The sequence below is a fragment of the Manacus candei genome, unplaced genomic scaffold, assembly GCF_025592945.1.
Source record: "Manacus candei isolate 608988 ecotype Guabito, Panama unplaced genomic scaffold, ASM2559294v1 h1tg000014l, whole genome shotgun sequence".
In the NCBI taxonomy this organism is placed as follows: Eukaryota; Metazoa; Chordata; class Aves; order Passeriformes; family Pipridae; genus Manacus; species Manacus candei.
This window is the reverse complement of record NW_026138062.1, coordinates 81,447,405-81,473,576: the sequence shown is the minus strand read 5'-3', so window position 1 is coordinate 81,473,576 and position 26,172 is coordinate 81,447,405. Positions and strand designations below refer to the sequence as shown.

At 47.2% G+C, this 26,172-nt stretch overlaps 1 protein-coding gene across 12 annotated transcripts in view; it reads right to left on the bottom strand.

The window, feature by feature from the left end:
• Nucleotides 1-26,172, bottom strand: part of TIAM1 (TIAM Rac1 associated GEF 1) — a 165,433-nt gene that overhangs the window by 25,217 nt on the left and 114,044 nt on the right. For all 12 annotated transcript variants that reach the window (XM_051779479.1, XM_051779480.1, XM_051779486.1 and 9 more), the window contains 6 exons: nucleotides 25,960-26,034; nucleotides 24,783-24,953; nucleotides 18,881-18,985; nucleotides 16,770-16,851; nucleotides 12,008-12,094; nucleotides 8,682-8,906 (listed from right to left, as the gene is read on the bottom strand). In XM_051779479.1, coding sequence (XP_051635439.1) covers nucleotides 8,682-8,906; nucleotides 12,008-12,094; nucleotides 16,770-16,851; nucleotides 18,881-18,985; nucleotides 24,783-24,953; nucleotides 25,960-26,034 — 745 coding nt within the window. The remainder of the gene's footprint in view (nucleotides 1-8,681; nucleotides 8,907-12,007; nucleotides 12,095-16,769; nucleotides 16,852-18,880; nucleotides 18,986-24,782; nucleotides 24,954-25,959; nucleotides 26,035-26,172) is intronic.

The following is a 26,172-nucleotide window of genomic DNA, read 5'->3' as shown; positions in this document are numbered from 1 at the left end:
TCTGAGTCTCTGTGTTGATTTTTAAGGAAGCAAACCCAGTTTTAGCAATTTTAGGAGCCCATTACATTAACTGAACACTAGATCTCATTTCCATCACTACATGGCAATACCTCTGCACCCCTGAGCACTCTCCTGGAGACTGTGTTGTTGATACAGCTGGTAACTCCTTTGTGACTTCTTGTCACCAAGAGACTAAAGAAGAGAACTAATCCCAGCCCCAGAGCTCTGTGCACAAGTAACTTTTTTCTGACTTTTTCTCTGGCTCAGGTAGCTGTAAGAGACAGTGTTACTACACCTTTGCCACTTTTCACATAAAAACAAATTTTATATCCATCCAGCCCCAACCATGGCAAACCACACTGACCAGTGATGGACTGAACTCTGCCAGGAATCTCCTGTGCGCCTCAAGCCAACATAAAGATATTTTACAGCAGCTGAGTCCATGCACTAATTCCTTTTATCCAGAAAGATGGAAAGAGACTATTTACAACGGCCTGGAGGGACAGGATAAGGGGGAATGGCTTCAAACTGACAGAGGGCAGGGTTAGATGGGATACTGGAAGAAATTCTTCCCTGTGAGGAAGGTGAGGCCCTGGCACAGGTTGCCCAGAGAAGCTGTGGCTGCCCCATCCCTGGAAGTGTCCAAGGCCAGATTGGACATAGCTTGGAGCAACCTGGGATAGTGGAAGGTGTCCCTTTTAGAGCCCATTATGAAAAATGATTTGCATGACTGTGCAAGATTTCCACTTTTTTTGTGTCCAGAAATAATTTGGAAAAATTGAAATTCAGAAACTGAGAAATAAATTCAGAACATATTCTGCACACTAGGATGGAGCTAAACTGGACATCAGTGAAATGAAAAGGACATAAAAGGTAGTTCAGAGCTGAGCTTCTGGAAGACAGGCTTCTCTTCTGAAAAGGCAGGGTTTACTATTGAAAAAGATGTGCCTGTAGGGGTTGTTCAGCAACACAAAATTTACCTGAAGAAGTGGAGTTTTTTCTGTAAGAAGTTTGTTTTTCTGAGCCTTGCTCAGATTTTATCAACTCACACTATCAGCCTTCTGTTCTCCCTATTAATGTGTGAAAAAGAATTCTTAAACCCATTGAGCTGTCCATTTCAAAAATAAGAGAAAAGAAGTGCTGTGTGTCATAATCTCTGTGGGGCAGTCTGTTTTTCTTCATTGCAATTAGTTTCCCATTACAAGCTGTGTGAAATACACTTTACAGTGGTTTCTCAGCCCAAACCAAGGCAATTATTTTGGGGAGGTGGCTGCTTTCTGCTTTTAAGCAACCACTTTTTCTCTTCCTGAATGTTAAAACACCACTTAATCTGTTTCCTGCAGTATAAACACTTTTACCCAGCAGACAGCAATCTCTCACTCTAGCAGTCACACAGCACGTGTGCTCAGGGTATTTCTACTGTCCCCAGCTGCCAAAGCCAACTCGACTTTAGCAGCTTTATCTGCTGGTTGTTAAATGCAATCAGATCAATAATGCTGCACGTTCCTGCCTGTTAATACCTCCCAGTTACCGTCCCACTTCTGTCAGGTTCATTACATCACCTTCTTTTTGCCCTGTAAATCTTTATTGAGCTCTGCCAGGAGCTCTGAGGAGAACGTGCTCGTTTCCTTCAGCAGCCCCTGAGTGCTGCCTGACCACTGCCATTCGCTGCCTTCACTTGACATTAAGGAATTAGAAAGGGAAATCCAAAAAGCTGCAGGAAAAGGGCGTCAAATCCACGCGGCCACCAGCACAGATGGAGGTCACACAAGTGTAATATCAGCAGTGTAATATCCATGACATTGTGACTAATGCCCATTAAATAACTCCCACTTATAGCCAGAACTAGCAAAATAAAAGGAAGTCTTACATCACTGGAGTAAAGGTGCTGGGGCTTAAAGGCTTGGAGAATCATGGAAAGCTTAAGCACCAGGCCAACACCTGGCTAAAATTTTCCACAGCTGCTGCTTCCAGTTTGCAGGGTTGGAGATTTTAGCGAGACCTCTGTGATACTTGGTACCACTCTTAAAGCCAGCCTGCTTCTTGGTGCCAGACTACTTTTTTTTTCAACACAGTGGAAATGAAAACCCCGAGGCAAGCTCTGCCAGCTGTGGTGCAAGGCTCAGAAGTGTGAGCTCCACTAACCCAAAAGGCAGCCCACAAATCAGGAACCCTGCATCTAATTCCCGAGGGTGTGGAATGGGCAACGCTGGATTTAGCCCTCCCAGTGGCAGCAATGAGGATGTGCTGGCAGGGGCTGCCACGTGCCAGCAATGCCAGAAGTAAGGACGGCAGGGAGGGTTGAAAGCTTTGGTTTGTACCTTTAAGGTGCCTCGGTCTCTTGAGCAGGTTGTTTTACACAGCTCAGAGCCCCACACAACACCGAGGCAGAGCTCTGGCCATAAGCTAAACCACAACAAGTTCCTCCTCACCATAAGGAAGAACTTCTTTCCATGGAGGGTGGCAGAGCACAGGAACAGCTGCCCAGGGAGGGTGTGGAGTCTCCCTGTCAGGAGACATTCCAGGCCCACCTGGATGAGTTCCTGTGTCACCGGGGTGACCCTGCCTTGACAGGGGGGTTGGACTGGGTGATCTCCAGAGGTCCCTTCCAACCCTGACTATTCTGGGATTCTCTCTGCCATTAAACAGAACATTTTAATACAAATTGTTAGGGAACTGTCGCTCAGATTAAATTTTTATTTAAGGTGACATTTTGCTATAAATCCACAATAAAAAAGGTGAGTGTACATTTTTTTCTTTCATGCAAAAGAGTTCTAATTAGCTCTGAAACACTGAAACATGAAAGAAGGAAATATCATTTTTACACTGGGGCATTCTGTCTCATTGGGAAGTCCCACAGAGCTGATAACTTCTCCAAAGACCTGGAAAACTGAGCTACAGCTGCCATAGTTTCAGTCAACCAAGCTACCAGGAACTAACTGGGAAACTCTGCAATTCACAGAGAACTACAGAACAAGCCCCATAAATCTCTTTCCATTTTGAATCCCAGAATCATTTAGGTTGGAAAAGCCCTCTGAGACCATGGAGTCCCCCCTGTGCCCGATGCCCACCTTGTCCCCCAGCCCAGAGCACTGAGTGCCACAGCCAGGCCTTCCTTGGATACCTCCAGGGGTGGGGACTCCACCACCTCCCTGGGCAGCCCCTTCCAATGCCTGACCACCCTTTCCAGGAAGAAATTCCTCCTCATGTTCAACCTGGACCTTCCCTGGCACAGCTGGAGGCCGTTCCCTCTCCTCCTGTCCCTTGTTCCCTGGGAGCAGAGCCCGACCCCCCCCGGCTTCCCCCTCCTGTCAGGGAGTTGCAGAGCCAGAAGGTCCCCCCTGAGCCTCCTTTTCTCCAGGCTGAGCCCCCCCAGCTCCCCCAGCCACTCCTGCTGCTCCAGCCCCTTCCCCAGCTCTGCTCCCTTCTCTGGACACGCTCCAGCCCTTCACTGTCTTTCTTGAAGTGAAGGAACTCTCTTGCTTCTCTTTCCATTCCAACGGTAATAAATTGTCAAATACAGAAAAATCTACAGTGAATGTCATTCAGTTCAATCCCTCTCCTTGGGAAAAATGCAGATTCATTGAAACTTGCCCTGTACCAACTGTACTGTGGCCACTTTCCACCCTCCCCAAGCCAGGAGCTGAGTCAGTGCTTGAGTAGTCCGTTGGGAATAAACAGGAGTTTCCATAGGCATACAAATGAAGTGTGTGCTCAGAGACCTTGGGACATCAGGAATTCAGTAACACCATCCTCACTCCGGCAGGGGGCGCAGCAGCACCACAGGAATTTTGGGAATTTGGGATGAAAAATATAATTCTAATCCCCAAACCCTCCGATGGCTGCGGCAGGAAATGCTCCTGGAACTGTTAAATCAAGCCCTGAATGAGAACAGTACTTTTTCCTGAAATTATCCGTCTTCCTCATGAAAATAACCATGAAGAAATTAAGGTTATTGTTGGCCTCAGCTCATTCTGAAATCCAAATTACTTATCCCAAGGGGACCTGTGACAGAACAAGGATGGAATAAAAAATAGTGGCCATCCTACAGTGCAAAAAAAGTTTGTTTCAGCTTTATACCACAGACTTTAGAGCGTGTAACTTCAGCCTCTGGGTGCTTTGTAAACAACAAAATAACAGATCCTCAGAAACACCTGGGTGCTTCCTATCTTTAAATAGAGCCATTCCAAACGGGGGGCACTTTCTTTTTTAGCCTTTATCCATTCTGCACGGTGATTTATACACTTCACAGTTATCCCTGCAGAGTTATCCCTCATGCCAAACAGTCTCCAAAATACAGGAGGCATGCAAAGCCTAAACCGCAGAAATTCTACCCCAGAGTTAAAAAAAAGGGAGTGAACTGCGGGGAGACCACAAACATATATGGATACTACTCCCATTCCCAAATCCCCTCCTAATAGCAAAATATCATCTTGATGATTTGAGGCTGATTTGCTGTATTTCCAGCTTCCAGCTTCCTCTCACTCCCTGGACTGAGGGGAACAGAGTGGGGAGACAAAACACTCCTCACGGGAAGAGGAGACAGATCTCACTGTGCCTTTTAGGCAATAAGGAAAAGATGCTGCAGGGCTCCAGACAGAATGAGAGCTAATCCTCCTCAGCCAAATTTATGCAGGAGGGAAGACTGAGAGCCAGGAAAAGCAGTAAGAGATGAAAGGAACAAAACTTGTGGCTCTGCAAGCCCGATGCAGCACAAATTCCATGGGGGAAGCACAAATCATACCCAAGACAATACTTTTCACATCAACGAGAGGTAAAAAACCCAAGGTGATCTCAAAAATAACCTGTTAAGTAAAGTCACAGTGAAGCAGTTGCTTGCCACAGAGCTGATTTGCAGCTCTAGCCCCAACCTCTGCATATACAAGGGAGCTTCAGATGATGAAAGAGCTGCAAGAGATGTTGGATTTAACAGGAGCACCAGCAGCCACTTCAGGGAGGTCGACTCCCAGAAACATAGCCCCGCTTTGCTCCTGAAGACCTCACACTGAGTAGCGAGGCAACGGGAAAGATGCCTTAAAAAAAAAGTACAGCATTTCAATAGCATCTTTCTATTGAAAATACACAATATGATCTGCCTCATGCCCTTTGCTGCCTTCACAGCTGATGAAGAATTGCTAGTGAGGAAGATAACGGTAAGACAGCACGATCAGTCGACTAGATCCTGGATTTCTGGGGAATGGATGTGCCTACAGGTGATGTGTATCTGCTGGCACTCTGGCCTATCAGTGTTTCACCCCCCTGATGAAAGGGAGGCTACACTGCTTGAGGACCAAAGACAGAATCTGTGTACTATAAATAAAGCATTCAAGAGAAATCACAGAGCAGATCTGCCTGGCCAGCCAAACTGCCTGGAATCGACAGGGACACAAATAAATAGGTCAGTGGGTATTTCATACTTGACTGCTTTCTGCAAGAAGCTGTGTAGCTGAGACCAAAAACCTAAGACACAGCCACGATGTCTCAAATAAAAGCATTTTTTAAGTCCTCTTTTTAAGATTTTGTGTGGTAACAAATCCCTGGCAAAGCAGAGGGACAGAAGAAGAAAGGCTTCAATAAATCACTGTGTTCTACAAACACCTCTGTAGAGGGAAGTGGATGGGGAAGATCAAAAACACCTGCCTCACAACTGCACACGGGTGCAGAACCTTGATTTCACTCCCACCTCAGTTTAAGTCATCCCAAATGAGAGCACTGGTGCAGTTTAGCTTTAAGCACCACCTGAACATGGTCCTCAGAGGCCTATTTCATATGGCAACTACAGGTGCTTCCAGAAGCTGCCAGAGACACCCCACACCTGCTGATGAGCTACTGCTGGTTGAAGAACTATCCCTCTCCCTTTGAGGAGCAACAAAGGTGAATCCCACCTCAATATCTGCTGTGTTTTGAAGGAAAGCAAATGTCAGGAGAGCTCCAGCTTCTGTGCCGCCTGTGGCCTCAAAGGGAGAGCGAAGGAGCTGGCTGAGCACAGCACAAGTGAAGGGCAGCTGCAGCCAGAGAAATACAAGGGGAAAGGAAGCCCTGAGGCTTAGCCCTGTTCCTGGGGAGCTATTCAAGAAGGAGGTGGTTTGGCCCACCAGAAAATTCACATGGTCACAGCAGGACACGGGAAAACAAGGAGCTGTTCCACACCACTGCGACAACTGCACAACCCAGCTTGGGAGAAGGTCACAAAGGAGGACAGGCATGACTCAAGTTGAGGGCAGCACAAAACGAGTGTGTCTGCAAAGCAGCAGAGGTGGGAGGTCTGGTTTTGCCATGAAATTCCCATCAGCCATGGCCTACATCTTCATTTCGCATGGGGCACGCAGGGATATTGCTGTTCCGAAGGTACACGCTGGGATGCTCGGACACATTTGGCAAACCCTGAACTATCTCACCCTCAGCAAGGGAAAGGACCCTCAAAGACCCTCCAAATAATGCTGCAGAGAACTGACAGTGGCAGAGAAACTGTTTGTTGAGACCTGCTGTTGAGCCCCTGTGTTCTGGAATGTCACTGCTCTGCCTCAGGAATCACTACATCCCGTAAATACAACAGTCCTAATTCCCCATTCTTTGCACCCGGGGCAGACACTCAGTGAAAAGTTAAGGTGTGAGGACTCAACGCTCAGAGTTACAGTGAAAAAGCCCAGGCAAGGACGAGAGGATGGGGCCTGTGAGGAGCTGCTGTTAAGTAGTGAATGGGGGCATCTTGTGGCCGTCTATAAAAATGTACACGACTACCTCAATTTTTTCAGCACAAAAGCCTAACTGGGAAAACTTCCATTGAAGTTAAAAGGGGAAAATGTCCTGAAAATGTTTAATTTTAACTGCCTTTGGGGGTTTAGCCCACATTCTTACGTGAGGTTGCTTTTATCAGTCCCCTCAGAGGGATTTGCAAAAAGCTGTTTTTGAAGCTTTCTTATTCCCGCTATTTCACTTGCTATGAATATCCCACTCCCAAAGCCAGCCTAGCTTCCAGCTTTCCCTTTCCCCACTACATGCTCCCATTAGCTAAACATTTTTGCTAGGTCACTTTCAGGAAATATTACAGAATCCCAGAATCATTTAGGTTGGAAAAGACCTCTGAGATCCTTGAATCCAAATTTTGTCTGATCCCTACCTCGTCCCCCAGCCCAGAGTGCCACGTCCAGTCCTTCCTTGAACACTTCCAGGGATGGGGACTCCACCACCTCCCTGGGCAGCCCCTTCCAATGCCTAACCATCCTTTCCATGAAGAAATTCCTCCTGATATCAAACTGAACCTCCCCTAGTGTGGCCTGAGGCCATTTCCTCTTGTCCTGTGAAATAACAGGATTCGAACAATAGGTTTTCAAGGAAAACCAGAGCAGCATCCTGAAATGTTGCAGCAGGCTGTACCTCCCTGACCCTTTGCCTGCAGACAGCTTGGTCCTGAGCCCAAGCAAACTGTCTTTCCCTGTGGGTCCTTCACTCGGGCTCAGCATCATGTTAATGCCATCACAGCATCCTGGGTTAGCTCCAGTTTGCACCTGGACTCATCCCAGAAGCCCCTACACCAGGTGACTGCAGCAGTTGGACATGTCCTGGGAGAAAGCTGACTTAACACCACTGAAGTGCATCAACAGCCCCGTGCCTGCTCCAGCTTTTTATCCCAAAAAGTTTCATAGTTGTCAAGACAATTATTTTGACATTTATGAAACCTTTGGCTTGAGGGAGGAAAAAACCACCACAATTATTTTGACATATCCAGATGCCATTTAGTTTTGGCTGAAAGTCAGACTTTACCTCAGCTCAGAATAGCTTTAATTAGCTAGAAACAACTTCATTTTGGTCATTCCATTAATTTTTCGTGCTTTTTAAATCATTCCGAAAAAACTGAAGCAAGGAGGTGTAACCAGTGTCCTCTTCTGTTTTCAGGTACAGGGGGACATTTAGAAGCTGGGCAAATAAGACTTGACTAAGCAGGCAGGTAAGAGGAGCTTTCCAGCTATCCCACTGCAATTCCTAACACTGATGCCTTAGGTGCTAATGGCTAACAACCACTGAGGAGGCAGTCCTGCTCTTCCTCAAACATTTCTTTTATCCAGCCTTTCCCTCAGGTCCTGTCCCTGGTCACAGAGAGCAGAGATTGGAGCTGCTGCTCAGGAGGAAGCTGAAGATCCCACTGAGCTCTGACCCCAGGCTCTTCTTCTCCAGCTGAACATTCCAAGTGTCCTCTGCTGCTCCTGGTGTGGCCCCTCCAGACCCTTCACCATCCTCATGTTCCTGCTCTGGACACTCTCCAATAGCGTTTGATCTTTCTCACACTGTGGTTCCCAAAACTGCACACAGAATGCTTATACCCTCTTCCTTTCCTTGCCATGGGCAAGGGATTTTCCTGTGGGCAAATCCAGAGGTCAAGGCACCTCCTGAGCTGCCCAGAAGTGAGCCATTAGTTCCCTGTGGGCACAGCTGGAGGATGTGACACGCATTTGGTGACGGCAGATGTGTCACCACCTGACCACGAACACAGCCATCCTTCATTGGTACCACTGCTGACACCTTACAGCTTCCAGAGCCCCCCTGCATTATCTGCCCAGTGCACTCAGAGTGCAGTTCCCCTTCCTCCCACCACGGAATTCACACACAGGGATCAACGGGGCTACACCAGCACGTACAAATGTGAATCCTCCTCCCGGTGATTTCCACTCTGAGCCCAGTACCTTGGCTGCCCCCAGCGAACACCAGGGTGCTGTCACCCAGCTCAGGGGGGTTCTCCAGGCGACGTGGGGGCGGCTGCAGCAGCTTCTGCCCTTCCTCTATCTCGGGGTGGGTGCGCACGGTGAGACACAGCGCAGGCTGCACCAGGGCGTCCTTCAGCAGGGCCGAGTCCAGCTCCTCAGCAGCTCTCTTGTTGATCTCCACAATTTCATCACCAGCTTTCAGGCCTGTGACAGAGAGGAACAGGTAAGACTCGCACGGCAATGCTCCCCACAGACATCAAGGAGCTCAGCCGGGTGCCTGTGAAGTGCCAGTGCCTGTCTAGACAAAAAGTAATAATTTATGACTGCAAATGTAGTAGAATTTGATGGACTTTTGTGAGATCTGTTGTCTGATCCCTCCCGTAGGAAGTCCCTCACAATGTACCAGCAACAAGACCCCCTTTGTCTTCACTCTGCAAGGGAACAGCTGCTGTGCCACACACCTCCCTACACCACACATCACTGCTAAATGAAGAGATACAGAAGGACAGTCAGACTTGTGAGGTACTGCACACAGGATGGGGGAAGGTTGGAGCAGCTGGGCTGGCTTGATTCTTGCTTTTAACTTTCTATATAAGCTTTTATTTAAAGTGATCACTGAGGAGAAGGGAAAACATGTCCCGCTCTGCCAAGGTGTAGGACTTTGCACCTCCAGGCCTACCAGTCCCACCAGGGTGTCCCCCCGGCCCTTCTTGAATCCCATCCCAGCACATGGATCTTCAAAAGGCAAGTCTGAGCTCTTGGTAAGTTAGTCATGGTTTTTTTCCAGCCTGATTTCAGTAGTTATTTATAGCAGCAGAGGCACCCAAGGGAAAAGGGGATCTGCTGAGGAAACAGCTGACTCCTGCACATCCAGGGGCAAGGCAGTGATGCTGATGGACAATGTGCAGCCCTCAGAGGGGACACGGGAAACCTGACCTTCCCCACGGCCACCTGGGCCCACTCTCTGACCAAACACGCTGCACCAGGGTTTAATCCCAAATAAATTCTAGGGTCAGGCAGGCAGCAGCAAGTCAGGGTGCACAAGTGCTGACAGGCATGGATGTTGGATCATCCTGGTCACCGTCCTGGCATTTACAGGGATGAGAGGTGGAATTCACAGGGTCCAAGGTGAGCTGCCCTCGTGCCACCCAGTCCTCTGGCAGGACAGCTATGCAAAGGATGAGTCTTGCCACCTTTAAAACCTGGATGAAAGGCCAGACTTGATGATCCTGTGCTGTGAGCAGAGGCCTCAGATGCATCCTCCAAGAAACACGGTACCTACCCACATTCATGGAAAAATGTGCAAGGGAGGAGGCTAAAGAGCTTCAGCCTTCTCTAGGAAAATGGAGACCTTTCTAAATAGGTGTAATTGTGTCTAGAAACTGTAGTGTGGAGTGTGGTTTTGGAGAGAATACAGTGAACTAGATAGAATAGCTACAAAGTAAATGGACTGTAAAATCATATTTGAAAGAAGGACCAAACAAGGCAAGTCAAGCATTTCACATTATTTCATTTATTCTACTTAGTGATTCTGTGGCACAATAGTAGCACACTAATAGGTCTGCAACCATAAATATTGTATCTGGGGCTTCATTTACCCTCTGTAAACCTTGTTTTGAATTATCTGGGATAAGCATCATGTCTGTCTCAGTACAGTTGAGGACCTCAAACTCCAACAACAGAATGTCTTGCTAACACACATCAACAGTAGAAACAAAAAGATAAATCATAAAAATTACCAGGAGAAAGTAAAATTTCTAATTGGAGAAAAGATTAGGAATGAAATGCTGTATCTCATCTGGTGAGACTTACTGTAGGAAGTGCAGTCAAATATAGACATGCATGTAAATAATGGGAGGCAGAGGGAGTTTCCCCCCCTGCTTTCAGTGAACTCGGGGTATCTTGTCACAATATCCTGCCAAGTGCTGTTCATACAGAGGTGGCTTTTCAGATCAATTCTGAAGAGCAACATAATCCTGAGTTTTCATCAGATGTTTTAGCGCTCCAGCCCCACAGGAGGCAGTCTGTGTTCACACATCCATTCAAACTGTTCTTCAAACAGTAACTAAAAGCAGAACAGGGAAGCCCTACTGAAACCCCCTCCACCCTCACCCTCACATTTGTTTTGCTCCCCACAGGGTTTCATTTCCCTGTGGCAGGCTGGCAGAGAGCCCCCCAACCCCCTGCTCAGGGCTTTTGGCAGGATATTCATCCTGTTAGCCAGGGAATTGTATGAGGCCAACCCAGGGTGATGAGGGACAGGAAAGAGAAAGATGGTCTTGTCAAGCTTAACAAACACACACAGCAGCCTCCAGAACCACCTATGTGGTTTTCTGAAGTTGGGGTTAGAGGCCACAGCTGGGTGAAACTCCAGGCTGTTCCCCATCCCCTGACCACAGCTTCTTCCTTCCCCATTTCTGCTGTCCCTGCACTGTGCCACTTCTGCCCCTCGCTCCCTGCCACACAAACCAGCTCCACCTGCCAGGGGGTCACAAAAACTGCCACAGCAGTTTTCTACCAAGCCGGGGAGCTGAGCTGGCTCAGAGTGCCAGAGTCAGCACAAGGCCAAGGGATGGAGCAGACCAGCTTTTGGAACAGTTTTTGGCAACAGCCAATTGCTGAATAAGCACTGTGAGACCATATAACCTCTCGCCAAGAAAACCCTGAAGGTGTTTCTGAGGACTCTGCGTCTTCTCACTCCTCATTCTGCCCATGTTCTACTTCAAAATCTGGTTACTTTTCAGCTGCCCGGCTCCCTGAGCAGCCCAGCCCATGCAGCAGCACTGGCACATCAGGAATGGCAATGAATGGGAAAAGCAGTGAGGGTATGGCAGTGTCAGGGCTGGCCTCAGCTTGGATAAAATGCAGTTAAACCATATCCTGCTCTACCCCGAGATGAGCTGGCAGCCTAGTTGTCCCTGCTGGCTTCTGGTCCAAGCATGGCCATGCTTACTGCAAAGGCTGGAAGCAGAACCAGAGGCAGCAATCCCAATCACTGGGAGCACTGTGATGCTTCTACTGTATTTGTTCATGCTGCAGTGACTCACCTGAGAGGGCCTCTGCTCCTCTTTCTGGCTGGAAGGGACATGCTGACCATGCTACACGCACAGCAACTCCGAACTGAGAGGGTGACCGTGCAGCACAGCTGATCCCAAGAGCAGGACAGCCCTGTATCCAGCACCAAAGGTTCTTCCCAGAAGTCCCTATTTGCTTTTGGACTGGAACCCTTGGTGTGTTTGTAAAGCTCCCATTCCTACAAGCTCATGGTCAATACCAGGATTAAACCACTTTGGAAAGTGTTTTACCTTTTTTGAAAGCTAGGCCTGTCTCCTTGACGCCGTTCACATAAAGCCGACGAATCCCTTCTTCTTCCACGGAGGACAGAGAGAAACCTGGGGAGATACCCAGAGAGCTGGTCAACCAGAGACCAGAGACACCACAGCACAGGCTGTGCTTCCCTGCAGCGAGCAGTCGGGAATCCCTCCCTTCCCCTTTCCCTTAAACCTTAGCAGACATTACGGGAAAATCAAACAATGAAAGCGGCTTGAACAAAAAACCTGAAGTGAATTTCTGAGTTTATATATAAATCAACTACAGCCTCATTTGAGGATACCACAGCTGCAAAACATTGGAACAGACTTCCAATTCTGTTGCCACAAAAGGTCTCTTCAGGAAGTTTTGGTGTCTGCAGACAAAAGCTGCACAGAGCTGTGGTTTGGGACACACACCGACAGCAGCTGGGAATGGGAGAGCTCTGGCTGATGTGCCACCCTGAACTCAGACAAGGCACACCACCTCCTGCTAAAGCACAGGGCTGACTTCTACTTTTTCAGATTCCTGGGCTGGACAAGTTGGTAAAAATGCTACTTTCTCTTTTCCCCTTTATTTTCAGCTGCTTATGGCACAAGCTGTTTTTTGCCAAGTCTCAGCTCAGTGCACGTTTTGTGCTACACAAGAGACCCACAGAACAGCCTTATAGTGGAAGTACTGACACAGCCTGAATTTAAACAGAGCAAATGGTACTGTTACGTTCTGTTTGGGTGACTTTCCTGCTATTTGTGTGTGACACTGTAAGATAACAACGTGTAAAGGAAATACAAGGAGCCTGGTTAAATGTGGGTTGTTTATTTACTGTTCAGAGTTATCTAAAGCAGAACACTTGCCTTTCTGAAACTTCATTGCTCCCTGAATGAGTGCAGGCAACCATTTGGTCTTTGTTGTTCTGATTAGAAAAACATTTACAAACCTCTGGGGGGAGTCCCTTGTCTGACATGGAATCAGCCACCAGCCAAGAGGTGCAGATGTACTGGGAGCCTATTCTGACCTTAGGATTCCCTTCAAGTTGATTCTTATGGCTGAGAGTTATTTTTTTATCCATGATTAAAAAAAAAAAAAAAAAGGGAAGAAGAAAAGAGGGGGAAGAACGTGGCAGCCTAGTAGTGAGAAGCATATGGCCTTCCATGACTTACTGAGCTACTTGGAACCCGCATGTGAGCTCCTCGGGCTGAACCAAATGAAATTTGTGAAGCTCACTCAGCACTCCAGCTTTGGCAGAGAGAAAACCCCTCAACTAAAAGAGCAGCTGTAAAATATAGTAGTTACTGGCTGTCATCACCACAAAGCCTACCTGGAAAATCCTTATCCAGAAGCATAGCAGAGCATGCCCAAGGCAGCAGTTTGAGTCAGCTCAAATGATCAGTTCCCAATACCACCCTTCTGCCACTGAAATGCTGGTGTGGAGCCAAACACCACACAGTTAAAACCAGGCTGAGCTGCAGCTCACTGGGGCTTAACTGTGAGGAGACCAGAATGCCCACGCAGTCCCAAGCTCCACCTCTCCTATGGGGAAAGGCTGAGGGAGTTGGGATTGTTCAGCCTGGAGAAAGAGAAGGTGACCTAATTGCAGCCTTCAAGGACCTGAAGGGAGCCCACAAGAAAGATGGAAAGAGACTATTTCCAAGGGCCTGGAGAGACAGGACAAGGGGGAATGGCTTCAAACTAACAGAGGGCAGGGTTAGATGGGATATTGGGAAGAAATTCTTCCCTCTGAGGGTGGTGAGGCCCTGGCACAGGTTGCCCAGAGAAGCTGTGGCTGCCCCATCCCTGGAATGTTCGAGGCCAGGTTGGACGGGGCTTGGAGCAACCTGGGCTAGTGGAAGGTGCCCCTGCCCAGGGCAGGGGGTGGGACTGGATAAGCTGTAAAGGACCCTTCCAACCCAAACCATTCTGTGATTCTTTGATTTCTCTGTGATCAGACCTCTGCCTCCTTCAATCCATCAGGTTTAAATGCATGTGTAGTTGCTTCTTAATTCATCTCCCAGTCCTACCCATAAATCCTGAGCAGTTATTCCTGGCAGAAAGGGTGTAAGGAGCAATTAAGCATGTTGTGCTCAGCTTTAAGGGATGAGAGATGGGCAAGGATAAACTGTTTTATTTCCACAGCTGTGGCAGTGGCTGGGTCTCAAACACAATTTGCAGCAGCAGCACGTCTGTCTCACAGCAGTGCCAGTGCTTTTGCTGCCACCCAGATGAGAAACACCTCAGCCAAGTGTGTGTGTGTGTGTGTGTGTGTGTGTGTGTGTGTGTGTGTGTGTGTGTGTGTATATATATGTGTGTACAGTTTGTATATACACATATATAGTAGGAATGCAGAGTTTCCATCTGGCTCAATTCCACAGGGGCTCCACACAAACATGTGTACTGGCATCGCAGGGGAGGAAGGGCAGGAGTGGGTGGAAGCAACAGCGATTGCATAAGCTGGCATTCCTGCCAAAAACATTATTATCAAACTGTGCATGGACTCTGAAACACAGGTGGGAAGAGATGGGTGGTGACCCAGACAGAGCCTTCTCTTCACTGCAAAGTTTTGATGACAGGAGAACAAAAGTCTGCAGCTCTGAGTGCTCGTGGCCTCACTGAACCAGCACAATACCTGAACAAATCCGCCTCCAGATAATCCCCTCAGCCCCCTGTGAGAGCCAGCTGCTGATAAACATGCCAGCACCTTCCTGGGACTTAGAGGAGCTGGAAACCACTGGTTCTTACTGCTGGTGCACCCTGATTTCTGCCTGTACAGTCTTGGCAAAGAGGGAAAAAGTACCAGCAAAAGAGGCAAGAACATACATGCCCAGGCATCAGCAACAGCATCCCACTGAGAGATCCAGCACTGGCAAGGTCCAAAACACTGGCCACACACTCCAGGACACAGGCACACTGGTGGGAGTAGAAACACTACAAAACATTCCCAGGTGGGCTTGCCCTGTGATGTGGTGTTGGAACAAGATGATCTTTATGGTCCCTTCCAACCCAAACTGTTCCAGGATTGCGTGATTTCAGCACCAGCTTGTCACTGTACGGACACACAGCACTGCTCCTACGAAAAACAGATTACAGAAATTCCTCTGCCATTTAGAGGCAAAGTAAGTTTCGCTATTTTCTTCCAATGGGAGAAAATCCAGGTTTTTAGGGTGTTTTTAGCATTCCCTCCCCCCAGGGTCAGAGCCACTGCACAGCCACGTCCCACGTCTCACAGGGCTGATCTCATTTCACAGGACATGACAGTGCATTTCACGGTCTTTCCCATTTATTACTTGGGAAAAAAAAGAAGAAAAAGAAATAAACAGGAAATGCTACAACACCCCCAACACTCACAGTGCTTTCAGGCACAACATAATTATCAAACCTGGGGGCCATCCCTCCACTGGTTAATACTTCTTTCTTAGGCCTTCAATATTCAAGCCACTGCTTTGTAGCAGAGCTCAGTGTTCAAATGGCCTGCAGCTGTATAATAAGCAGTTTGGGGACTCAGAATTATTCTAGTCATTGAAACAGAGTATTTAAATAAACAGCAGAAAGATGTAGATTGGCTTCCTGCAGGGTAGGCTGCACAGATAACTTTAAAACACACCCCAGAACTGTAATTGCCAGACCAAAGGGCAAACTCACCAGGCTGGAGGTCTGTAACCTGAAATACTTGAAAGCTAAAAGGAGTATGAACAGCCTACATAAAGATGAGAGATTTTGCTGAAATTACACAGGCAGGACTTCCCCTGCTTTATGTTTTGTGCACAGATTGGTCGGATGTGTCAGGTTCCAGCTCCAGGTGTCCATGGGACATCCTTGAGGGCTGGGGCCAGGCTCCCCCAGCCTTGGGAATGTTGGGGTGAGGCAGGAACCCACCTTGGCAGGTGGGGAAAGAGGTGGAAAGCCTGTCTTGGGACAGCCACAGACCTCGAGATGCCTCCTACCCACAGGGATGCTCCCAGCCGTGTCCTTGTCATGATGCTGGGTGGAGGGAGTGAGGGGGTGGGAAAGGTGGAAGGAGTGAGGGAGTGGGAAAGGTGAAAGGAGTGAGGGAGTGGAAAAAGTGGAAGGAGTGAGGGAATGGAAAAAGTGGAAGGAGTGAGGGGATGGAAAAAGTGGAAGGAGTGAGGGGATGGAAAAAGTGGAAGGAGTGAGGGGATGGAAAAAGTGGAAGGAGTGAGGGGGTGGGAAAGGCGAAAGGAGTGAAGGGGTGGGAAAGGTAGAAGGAGTAAGAAGGTGGGAAGGGTGGAAGAGTGGAAGGAGTGAAGGGGTGGAAAAGGTGGAAGGAGTAAAGGGATGAAAAAGTGGAAGGGTGAGGAGGTGGGAAGGGTGGCAGGACCGAGGGAGTGGGAAGCCCTCCACCCTGCTGGCACTGCTCAAAGCCCCAGCGCCAAGCCCACGGCAGGGCCCCCCTGAAGGCACTCCTGTGAGAGGTGGCAGCTGGCAGAGGATGCCGTTTGCCACCTACACCTTCTGTGGGTGGTGTTTTGGAGAAACTACAAGAACAAGCAAACATTTGTCCTTTCTGCCACCGTAGCTCTCGTTGGAGAGCTGCACATCCTCCAGCTCCAGCACTGGGAAAAGCCGTGCTTGGGGCACCACAAATAAAACTGCCCTGCTCTGGGGCAGGTGGATGCTTTCTGTGCAGGCTCAGGAATCAGATGTGCTCTTCCTTCTGTGCTCAGCAGACCTTTCAGGTGTACCAGTGAATAGCACTGGAACTGACTTGGGAGAAAAAGAAAAACAAGCCAAGGAGAAACTCACCATAAATATCGGAGGATGCATCAGACTTCTCGATCTGAATGTGCTGTGTGATTTTCTGACAGATTTCTATCTCTTTGTACAGCTGAACAGAAGAAAAACAAAAAAAAACACACACAAAAGTATGTTACTGTGGGAGGACACATCAATTGAAATCGTTTGGAACAGCTTTTTGGTTTTTAATTGCAGATGGAAAAAAGGCACCATGGTCATTATTTATCAAACAGTTTTTCTCCACCTGTGTGAGGTGCATCAGTAGCATCACTAAGCTTTGCTGTTAGAACACAGCTAAAGAAAGGGAAGCAGTGTTTTACTACCATCATCATAACAGCAAGGGTACATCTAATTCCCTCAGTCAGTAACATTTTGAGCCCAATTTCCCAGTTTATGGGTAGTGATAATTTAATATTTTTCTATTATTTTAATGAAGACATTGCAGGAATTCAATTATGAAAGAGTATTAAAGTCACAAGGAGGGATTTTGTTTCTTAAATACATTTCCTCATTGTCATTAGCATGACATTTCACCTTTAACACCTCAGTGTTTATTTGTAACCAAACAAAGCCCCCAGGTCTTTGAAATAGTCATTAACATCCTTCCTGGGAGCCCAGCACAAATTCACACTTAGGTAAGAGCCCAGAAGCCCCTCCACCCAGGTGCAGTTCCCTCTGCCTTTCAGCACTTAGGTACCAAACCACCCCTTTGTCTTCAGAAAAAACCATACCCCAGGTGAATGAGAGCCCACAGGTGAATATTAATTCTGCTTCCACACTGCTGGGAGTGTGGAAAAAAGCAATTCACAATAATTAACATCTTGAAACTAAGTGACGTCAGCGCTTGGACTGAAGTATGTAAACCATTCCTTTAAAAAGAAGAGGAACCTAAGTTTCCCTAATAAAAATACAATTTTATTTTATTTCCTTCTTCTATGAGCACTTACACATCTGTTCAGCTGCAAAAGTCAGGTGTTACAGAACAGCTCATGGAAGTAACTCCAACTTTCTCATGAAACAAGCACACACATACAAATGTGTGTTGCTTTAATATTAGTACATTAGATATATTCCTGCAGCACTCATCTATCAGCACTTACACAGTCCCAATGACTGATTTTGGGGTTAATTTCATTTTACCAAAACAAACAATAAGTGGTGACTATGTCAATCCTACATCCTCTCCAACACAAGTCACCAAAGTCCTCCCAGGCAAGGAAAGCTAAAATCTGTCTCCTCTGAGTTTTAATTTTTCCCAACTCTATTTCACTTCCCAGTCTTAGCACTCCACTAGCACTTTCTCACACTTTTTTTTTTGTTGCTGTTGTTGACAGTGTTAATGGAAAATCCCAGAACTTCTTTGCTAAATGAACAAAAGCCCCCATAACTAGCAAAGTTTTACTTTTTTATAAGTAAAACAGCCACCAGTGAAAAGGAGTTTAAAAAGCTTTACAGCGTGCATGTGTAAAAATCACAGAGTTAAGCATGACACTAATCCTGTTTGGTCTTTTTTTTTAATCTCTCATGGCAAAATTCCTTTGAAGTCTGCTTTTGAGATGAATGAGATGAAAACAGCCGACTGAAGCAATTAAGAAAGTATATTCTCACACATAACTCCTGAGCTTTTTAACCTCGGTGTTTATCTTCCCATTAAGAAAAATAAAACAAAAAAAAGAACACCAAAAACCCACCAAAAGAAAAAAAAAAAAACCAACAGCTTGTGTATTTTCCCCCTCTTTAAAAATCAAAGTGACTGTGACAACAAGTGCTCAGGCCTCAACACTATGTCTTTAAACCCCCCATGGACAATATGAGCAACAGGAAAAGACAACCTTGAGGGAAGTTAAGCTTAAATGTAACATTAAAGTGACTTTCACACATTACCTGTGGCTGTTCCTCCTCTCTCTCCCCCACACAGACATATAACAGCACAAACATAAACTAACACCAAGGCAAGATGAAATGTTTGCAGAGATTACTGTAGGCCAATTTGCTATGGTCTGCAAAGCACCATAATTGCAAGCTAAAAAGCATAACTCTGTGTTACACAATGCCAGATAAACACTAATTACCAGCGTCCTACCAAGTGCCATTTAATTTTGCCCAGTGGGTTGCATTACCAGTTCATAGATCTCCTCCTCTGGCTTTGGTACATAGAACTGGAGCTGGTTCTCCACGAGGAATTTGAGCCGCAGGTAGTGAGCAGAGACATCCAGTTGGTGGGTCTGCAAGAGACAGAGAACAGGCTTCAGAGGGGAAAAAAAATGCCTTAATCACCTACTCAGAGAGTGGCGTGACCCTCACAGGCACAAAACTGCCCCAGCACCACCTTCCACCACGACCTGAATAAGACCCTGGACCTCCTCCTCTTCCTCATGAATGAGCATCCATTCATTTATTTACCAACTGAGCAGGGTGTTGAGGGCACTCTGAGCAGCCCCTGCTGACCTGGCAGTTCTGCTCCCTCCCAGGGTACTCCAGAAATAATCAGAAGCCTCAGAGCACACCTCTGAATAAAAGCGAACTGTATAAGGATATTTCAAATCACATGGAGGTAAATAAATGTTCTGCTAACAGAGGAAAATGTAGCAGGAAAGCTGTTTCCTCTTTGGTTTGGGTTTTTTAGCGTCTTTATAATAGAGTGTGAAAGTAGGATGTGGTAGATTTCAAGCAAGGTTAATAAAAACCAGAAAATCTGCATGTCCTCTAAATTCAAACCAGCCCAGGATACACCAGCTTTATAAGGCCAAAAGAAGCCAAGAGTTGCATCCTGGATTACATCCCAGTGGAAACAGGTCACACCATTTTAATGAATTAGTTATAATTAGCTGAGGATAGAGCATTTGGTCTGGGAGATGTTAACGACCTTTTCTCAGCATGATTAATAAGCTTGATTTAAGCAGAGGTTAATGCAGTGTGTAATCAAAACACATTAGAATTATGATAAACACAAAGGATGTCATTCAGAAGTTATTTTCAAAGTTCATAAACTGTTGGCTACACCTAATGAGAAACCCCAAAGTGATTCACCCATACAGGAGGCAAATTCTCCTCACTGTCATTTCTGAAATCCCATTATTAAATGCTTTTATACATCAGCCTAGTCATTTTATACCAAGAAACTGCCATCCTTTCCCAGGTTGTGCTAAAAACAATGGCTCATCCGAAAATTCATGCAAGAACTTCGTTATTGCCTGTTTATCATGTTTTTTAAAGCCTGGCTTATCCAGTTCAAGGCAAGATGATGATACACCAGCACTCAGCTGACTGATCACAGGTGATGAGTAATGTACTCCAAGGGGCCTGTGGAGAAGATCCCAGAGTGACCCTTCAGCAAACAGAGGATGGTGAATGCTTTGGAAAGTCTAGATTAGCCCAGCAATAAAAACAGCTACCAATACTAATAATAAAAAAAAAAAAAAAGCAGACCTATTGCTGCACTCTACAGTGCTACACTCAACTACATTCAAGTATTTCCTATTCAAAGATCAAATTATTCTTGTATGAAATTGAGTATCTGAAATGGAATAACCTCCGTAATCCAGGCAAATTCCTAGTTAATTAAATAAAGAATCTGAAATCTATCAAGGGCCAAAAGAAAAACAGCTGAATGTAGGAGAGCCTTACTCTCTCTCCTTTTTTCTTTATTTTTTTTTTTTCTTTCTGGAAAGCATTTTGAGTGCTTTGCTCATTGACTAATGCTGTTTTCACTAGTTTCCTCCCTTCCCAACACATGTACAAGCACCCCAGAAATTAAAAGGAAGCAGAATTGGCTTTAGGGGTTCAGAAATGACACAGAGGAGTCCTAGATTCTTTTCTGATCAGCTTAGATACAAACTGAGGAGTGCCTTGCACACCACTGACTGCACACCCACATCTGGGGGGAGAAGCCTCTGGTAAGCCTCTCTGAAAGTCCATGAAATGCTTCAGCCATTTACAGCAACACCAGCGGGGAAAAATGCTCTGTGGAAAAACCACAGTAGCAGAGGAAGGAGCCAGGCAACCTGGCAGCTCCTGCTGCCACCATGGGGCATCTTCTCGGGGTCTCCTGTGCCAAAGCTCTTGTACATTTGCTGCATTTCACAGAATCAGGGAATCACAGACTGGTTTGGGTTGGGAGGGACCTTAAAGATCATCTCATTCCATTCCCCTGCCGTGGGCAGGGACACCTTCCACTAGCCCAGGTTGCTCCAGGCTCTGTCCAACCTGGCCTTGGACACTTCCAGGGATGGGGCAGCTGCAGCTTCTCTGGGCCAGCACCTCACCACCCTCATAGGGAAGAATTTCATCCCAATATCCCATGTATCCCTGCCCTCTGTCAGTTTGAAGCCATTCCCCCTTGTCCTGTCACTCCAGGCCCTTCTGAATAGTCTCTCTCCACCGGTTTTGTTGGCTCCCTTCAGGTCCTGGAAGGCCACAATTAGGTCACCCCAAAGCCTTCTCTTCTCCAGGCTGAACAATCCCAACTCTCCCAGCCTTTCCTCCCAGCAGAGCTGCTCCATCCCTCTGATCCTCTTGGTTCCTGCTCTGGCCTCTCTCCAGCAGCTCCATGTCCTTGCTGGGCTGTTCCCCAGGGCTGGAGGCAGCTCTGCAGGGGGGTCTCACCTGAGGGGGCAGAGGGGCAGAATTCCCCCTCCCCTGCTGCCCACACTGTGGGGATGAGCTCATCAGGCCAGGCTGGTCAGGCAGAGCTGTGCCAACCCTTCCATGGCACTGAGCAAAGCCCAGGGTGGGCAGAGACCCCCACCCACAGTCGGGTATTCGCGTCACGTCCAACAGTGACTCTGAACGTCCTTCCCTTGCAGAGGAGACCCAAAGGGATGCTTTCCAGCCTGGCTGAAGCTGGCAGAAATCACCACCTGCTGTAGAGGGATGGGAATTTATCCAGTCTGGAGCCTCCAGGCACTGGGCACAGGCCAGGAGCTGCCTTAGCTCAGCCACCCCAGGCAGAGCACAGCATCTGCTAGAGAGGCCACGGGATAAAACATACATATTTTGAGCCACTCATTTCTTCCAAGAAACACCATCAGCTGAGGTGGATGCCATCAATGCACTACACTGCAATCCCACCCAAGTCAGAAATGAGAACCATCACCACTAAAGCTGTGATGGTGCAGCCCATGGGCCACCCCATTTCGTTAATTGACATTCCCACAGCTGCCCCAAGGCTTTTGTCTACCTCAGAATTTGACATTAAAGTGTCTCAAATAGGGGCACGATTTTCTACTGAAGTGAAAGGAAAAGGTCCCTGTAAGTGGACACAGCCAGTCTGCCCTAAAAGCCAAACCATTAACCCACTTTTTTGTTGCTAGGAGCTGCATCCATATGTGGGAAGGTGGGAGTAGAAACAGGGCAGCTTTAATGATATGAATATCCTTTTGAGACCACCCAAAATACCTTTTAGCAGTCCAAATAAGCTGCTTGGTTTATTTATTTCTCTCCTAATAACTCTGGCTATGTCTGGACTAAATTAAGCAGCAAACCCAATTTAAAACACAACCCCACAGCTTAACCAAGGTGCTCTTGCATAAGAATTTCCAGCCAGGGGTTTGATCAGATTCAAAAGGATCAAGTGCTGTCATGGGCTGGCACACAAAGCCCAACTGCTCCCCCATTTGGGCTCCTTTCTAGTCAAAGAGAGGGACAGGAATGTTCTTTCAGCATCACAGAAACACAACAGCCACCCCACTGTATTACTCTGGCTTCACATTCCAGCCCAAGCTTTTCCAGCAGGAAAACACCAGCTCAAAATCAAAGTAAGCCCACAGAGCAGCAGGCTCAAGTAAGTTCTCAGAGACTTTGAGCACAAATCCAGAGACCTTGGGGGAATCTGCTTCTTGCCCCTCACACAGGTCTACTGGAACATGTAAACTGTGAGGGGAAAAAAACCCTTTCTTGCCTCCCAATTTTTTATGCAGTCAAAGGACTAAATGCCATGTAGTCTTCTGTTCCTGATTTTTGGTGTTATTATCTCCATACTGGCTCTGCCTAAATCCATACACAATGTGTGAGTTTCCACTCAATTTTAAGACATACTTTTATGCAAATGTTAGTAATACATATACACACGTTCACACTGTATTATCACAGAATCACAGGATGCTTAAGGTTGGGAGGGACCAACTATTTCCTATCATCCATAGAAAAGCAATTTAACTCACATACACTGACTTTCCCTGCCTGCCAAGTGATGCTATTAGTTAAATATTAGGAGAAATCTTTGAGATACCACTCTAAAATATGCTTCAAACACTCCTCCCACCAATCTTGAAATCATGAAAGTGTCACAAAGCATCCTCCAAAGCCTAACTCGCTGTACAATAACAAGCAGCAATGTTAGCATAAGAACACATTTTCTACAATGACTTGAGTGCACTTAATGTTCTCCAACAGAATAATCAAGCTCAGTTTAACAGCACAGATAGATTTAACCACATTCACAAACATGAAGAGGTTTATATGAAATGTAGAGCTTGAAATGTTTACTGTACCAGAACTTGACTGGTTCTCAGATGGCAGATGGCAAACTGATGTGAAATGATGTGGATCAGATATTAAAGGGGGAAAAATGAGCTGAATGCAAGAGACAGAAGAAAAGAGATTGATTATTAAATGCTACAGAAAAGAAGGCATCCATCAGTGTTTTCCAGGCTGAAAACTCTTACAGAAAGGAAAGAAACAGATAACAGCTCTTCAAAAACACTCACCCACCTCCCCTTCTCCTTATACACCCCCCACCCACCACAACAAACACACAGTAAGATACCAGATCCTCAGCAGGCACCTGCTGGAAGGAGTGGAGCTACACCAGCTTACTCCAGCTGAGGATCTGCTCCCCCCGAGTTAATCGCTCTTACCCAAGGGAAAACATAAATCCTAAAAATAAATCATTACTAACAATGTGTCATCCAGCTTCCCTGTTATGTCTCTCTCCAAAAATGTCATCTTTTCCTGAACACAAAGCAGAGCTTTCACAAACTCTTGAACAGCACACCTGGCAGAGAGATGAGCGCACTGTGTAATTACTGGAAACAAACGCCTTTCTCTCACCTTCCCTCTCTTTGGAAGCACATGCAACATGTTCTAAAAGCTCCCAAAGTTAAGTTCTCAATAGTAATAAATATTTTCTTTTCTTTTGCTGCTGTTGCTGTACAAAGCAGCCTCACTTTTCAGAGCAGCACGTGAGACGAGTCGGGTCTCGCTCCCAGGCAGAGCAGAAAACACACATTATGTAGCTGCCAGATCTGAAAGCCTGTATTTAATTTGTCAAAGTTTCCAACTCCTTAGAGATGTAACTCTTTTTAATGGCCAAATGTCTCTGATACTTCATCTGGCAGAGAAATCCAGGTGGTTTTTCTTTCCCCCCCGACTCAAAAGCAGATAAAAGCCTTCCTCTCTCCCCTCCCGCCACCCACACGAGGCAAGTCTGACTGCAGTGCAGGCAGCAAACACAGGCCCCTTCTACTCCTGGTGCTGCTGCTTTCCCCAGTGCCAGCCAGAGGGGAAGGAAGGGGGAATGGCACGTGGGAACAGGCCACCTTGGCACCTGGGAAAGGGTGAGATCACCTCACTCGCCTGGCAGAGGAGGGAACGGGCCGTGGGAGGGGTGGCAGGGCTGGGGACACCAGGGTGACCAGGTGGCTGCACTACCACGGTGTGGGGTGTCCAGCGGGCTGGGAGCCAGGGTGTTGAGGGTCCCACACACAGCTTGGTCTCCACTGGAGAGGTGGGTGGCCCCTGACAGGCAGCAGCCAGGGTGTGAAGGCACTCAGAGGCTCTTGCACAGCAGTCAGAGTGGGAAAGGCAAAACTGAGCCTGCCTGTCCCTGCAACCCGTGCCAAGCTCAGCTCCAGCTGCAGGAAATTCTCTGCTGCGGTCCCAGCACGGACATTTCAGTATAATTCATGTTCTTCATCCAACACCGAACTGATCTCCCAACACAGAGCAGTGCTGAAGCTCCACAGAAAGGGCTCAGGGTCACAGGTATCTCACCCCACTCCAGGTCACACTGGCAGCCTTTACCTTGCAGATCATCTCCAGTACGTCCCTCGTGGTGTCCCCAGGACGGATGACGGTCAGGGCAGGCTGGTTGTTGGGCAGGCAGAACCACGAGGGCGTGAAGTACTCGTGAACCCAAATGTCACAGTCGGGGTTGTGCTGATGGACACTGCTCAGTGCCACTTCTTTCTCCCTCTAAATTACAGACAAAGTCCAAGATGACTCTCCCAGCCAAACACAACTCCCTCTTCATCAATAACAAGTGTGAGGAGGAGCATTATGTGCTGTATCAAAGAGCCCTCTTAGAGAGAAGATGTTTTGTTCATAAGCCCAGGTTGAAGGCTTGTCTGGGCAGGAACCTGGAGTTTTCCCTGAGCAGAAGAAAGTGTGCCTTCCCATGCCACCCACACAGCTACACTGGTGCAATGTGCTTCTCCTGGGATTTCACCCTATGGCTGCTGGGAATGCTAGGAATGCAACAAAAAATAATAGGGATAAAAACATATTTAAATTGAAAACTGAAATGCACTGTGTTTCTGGGTAAACCAATCCGAGGCCAACAAAACTGTTGTAGGTACTGCAGTTCCTATACCTGGCAATGGCAAAATCTTAGCAAATCTTAGCATTTATTTTGAATTTACTGCCTTTTATACACCTGAGTTGCACTCCAAGCTATAAATCCCCAGGAAGTGATAGGAGCTACAGAATCCCTGTTTACAGCAAGTGGGCTCATGTGGCTAAACCCAATATCCACTACATGAAGAATGTGCCTCAGCACTGTGTTAAGGTTGTTTTACAGCTGACTTTCTCTGGGGAAAGAGAAAGTAGCTGCAATTGGGGCTGCAAATGCAGGAAGTCATGGAAGCAAATGCAGCAGCTCAGGGAAGCACTCAACAGAGAAAGCCCTGTGCTTCATAGTTGTACCAACCCTTAATTATGAAAACCCCATATGGCCACCAAAAGGAGCCATCTTCCAGAGCCAGAGACATCCAGGTCCTCCTGTGGGCAGGCATTTCCCTGGCTAACAGACCTCTGGGTCTGGCACCTCCAGCTGCCCTTTTGGTCGTGGGCAACCAGCTCAAACCCTCCCAGAGAAGCTCCAAGCCCTCCAGAGCACAGAGGGTCCTCTCCTCTCTTATCCCAGAGTCAATCCCTGCATGGAGACTGGCTGCAAAGGAGGCAGCTGGAGAGCTGGGGTTACCTTGCCATCCGGGACTGTGTCGTCAAAGATCCCTTCCAGGGATTTCTTTACTGAGTCGACTCCTTCACCAAACACCTGAGGGAAAAGAGTGAATGTGCTTTGAAACACAAACGTCTGCAGCACAGGCTAAGGGGAGAACAGTCTGTCTGACACCTCACAGAGAAATCAAACTGAAAAACACTCATCTCCAAACACATCGAAGGAAAACAGCAG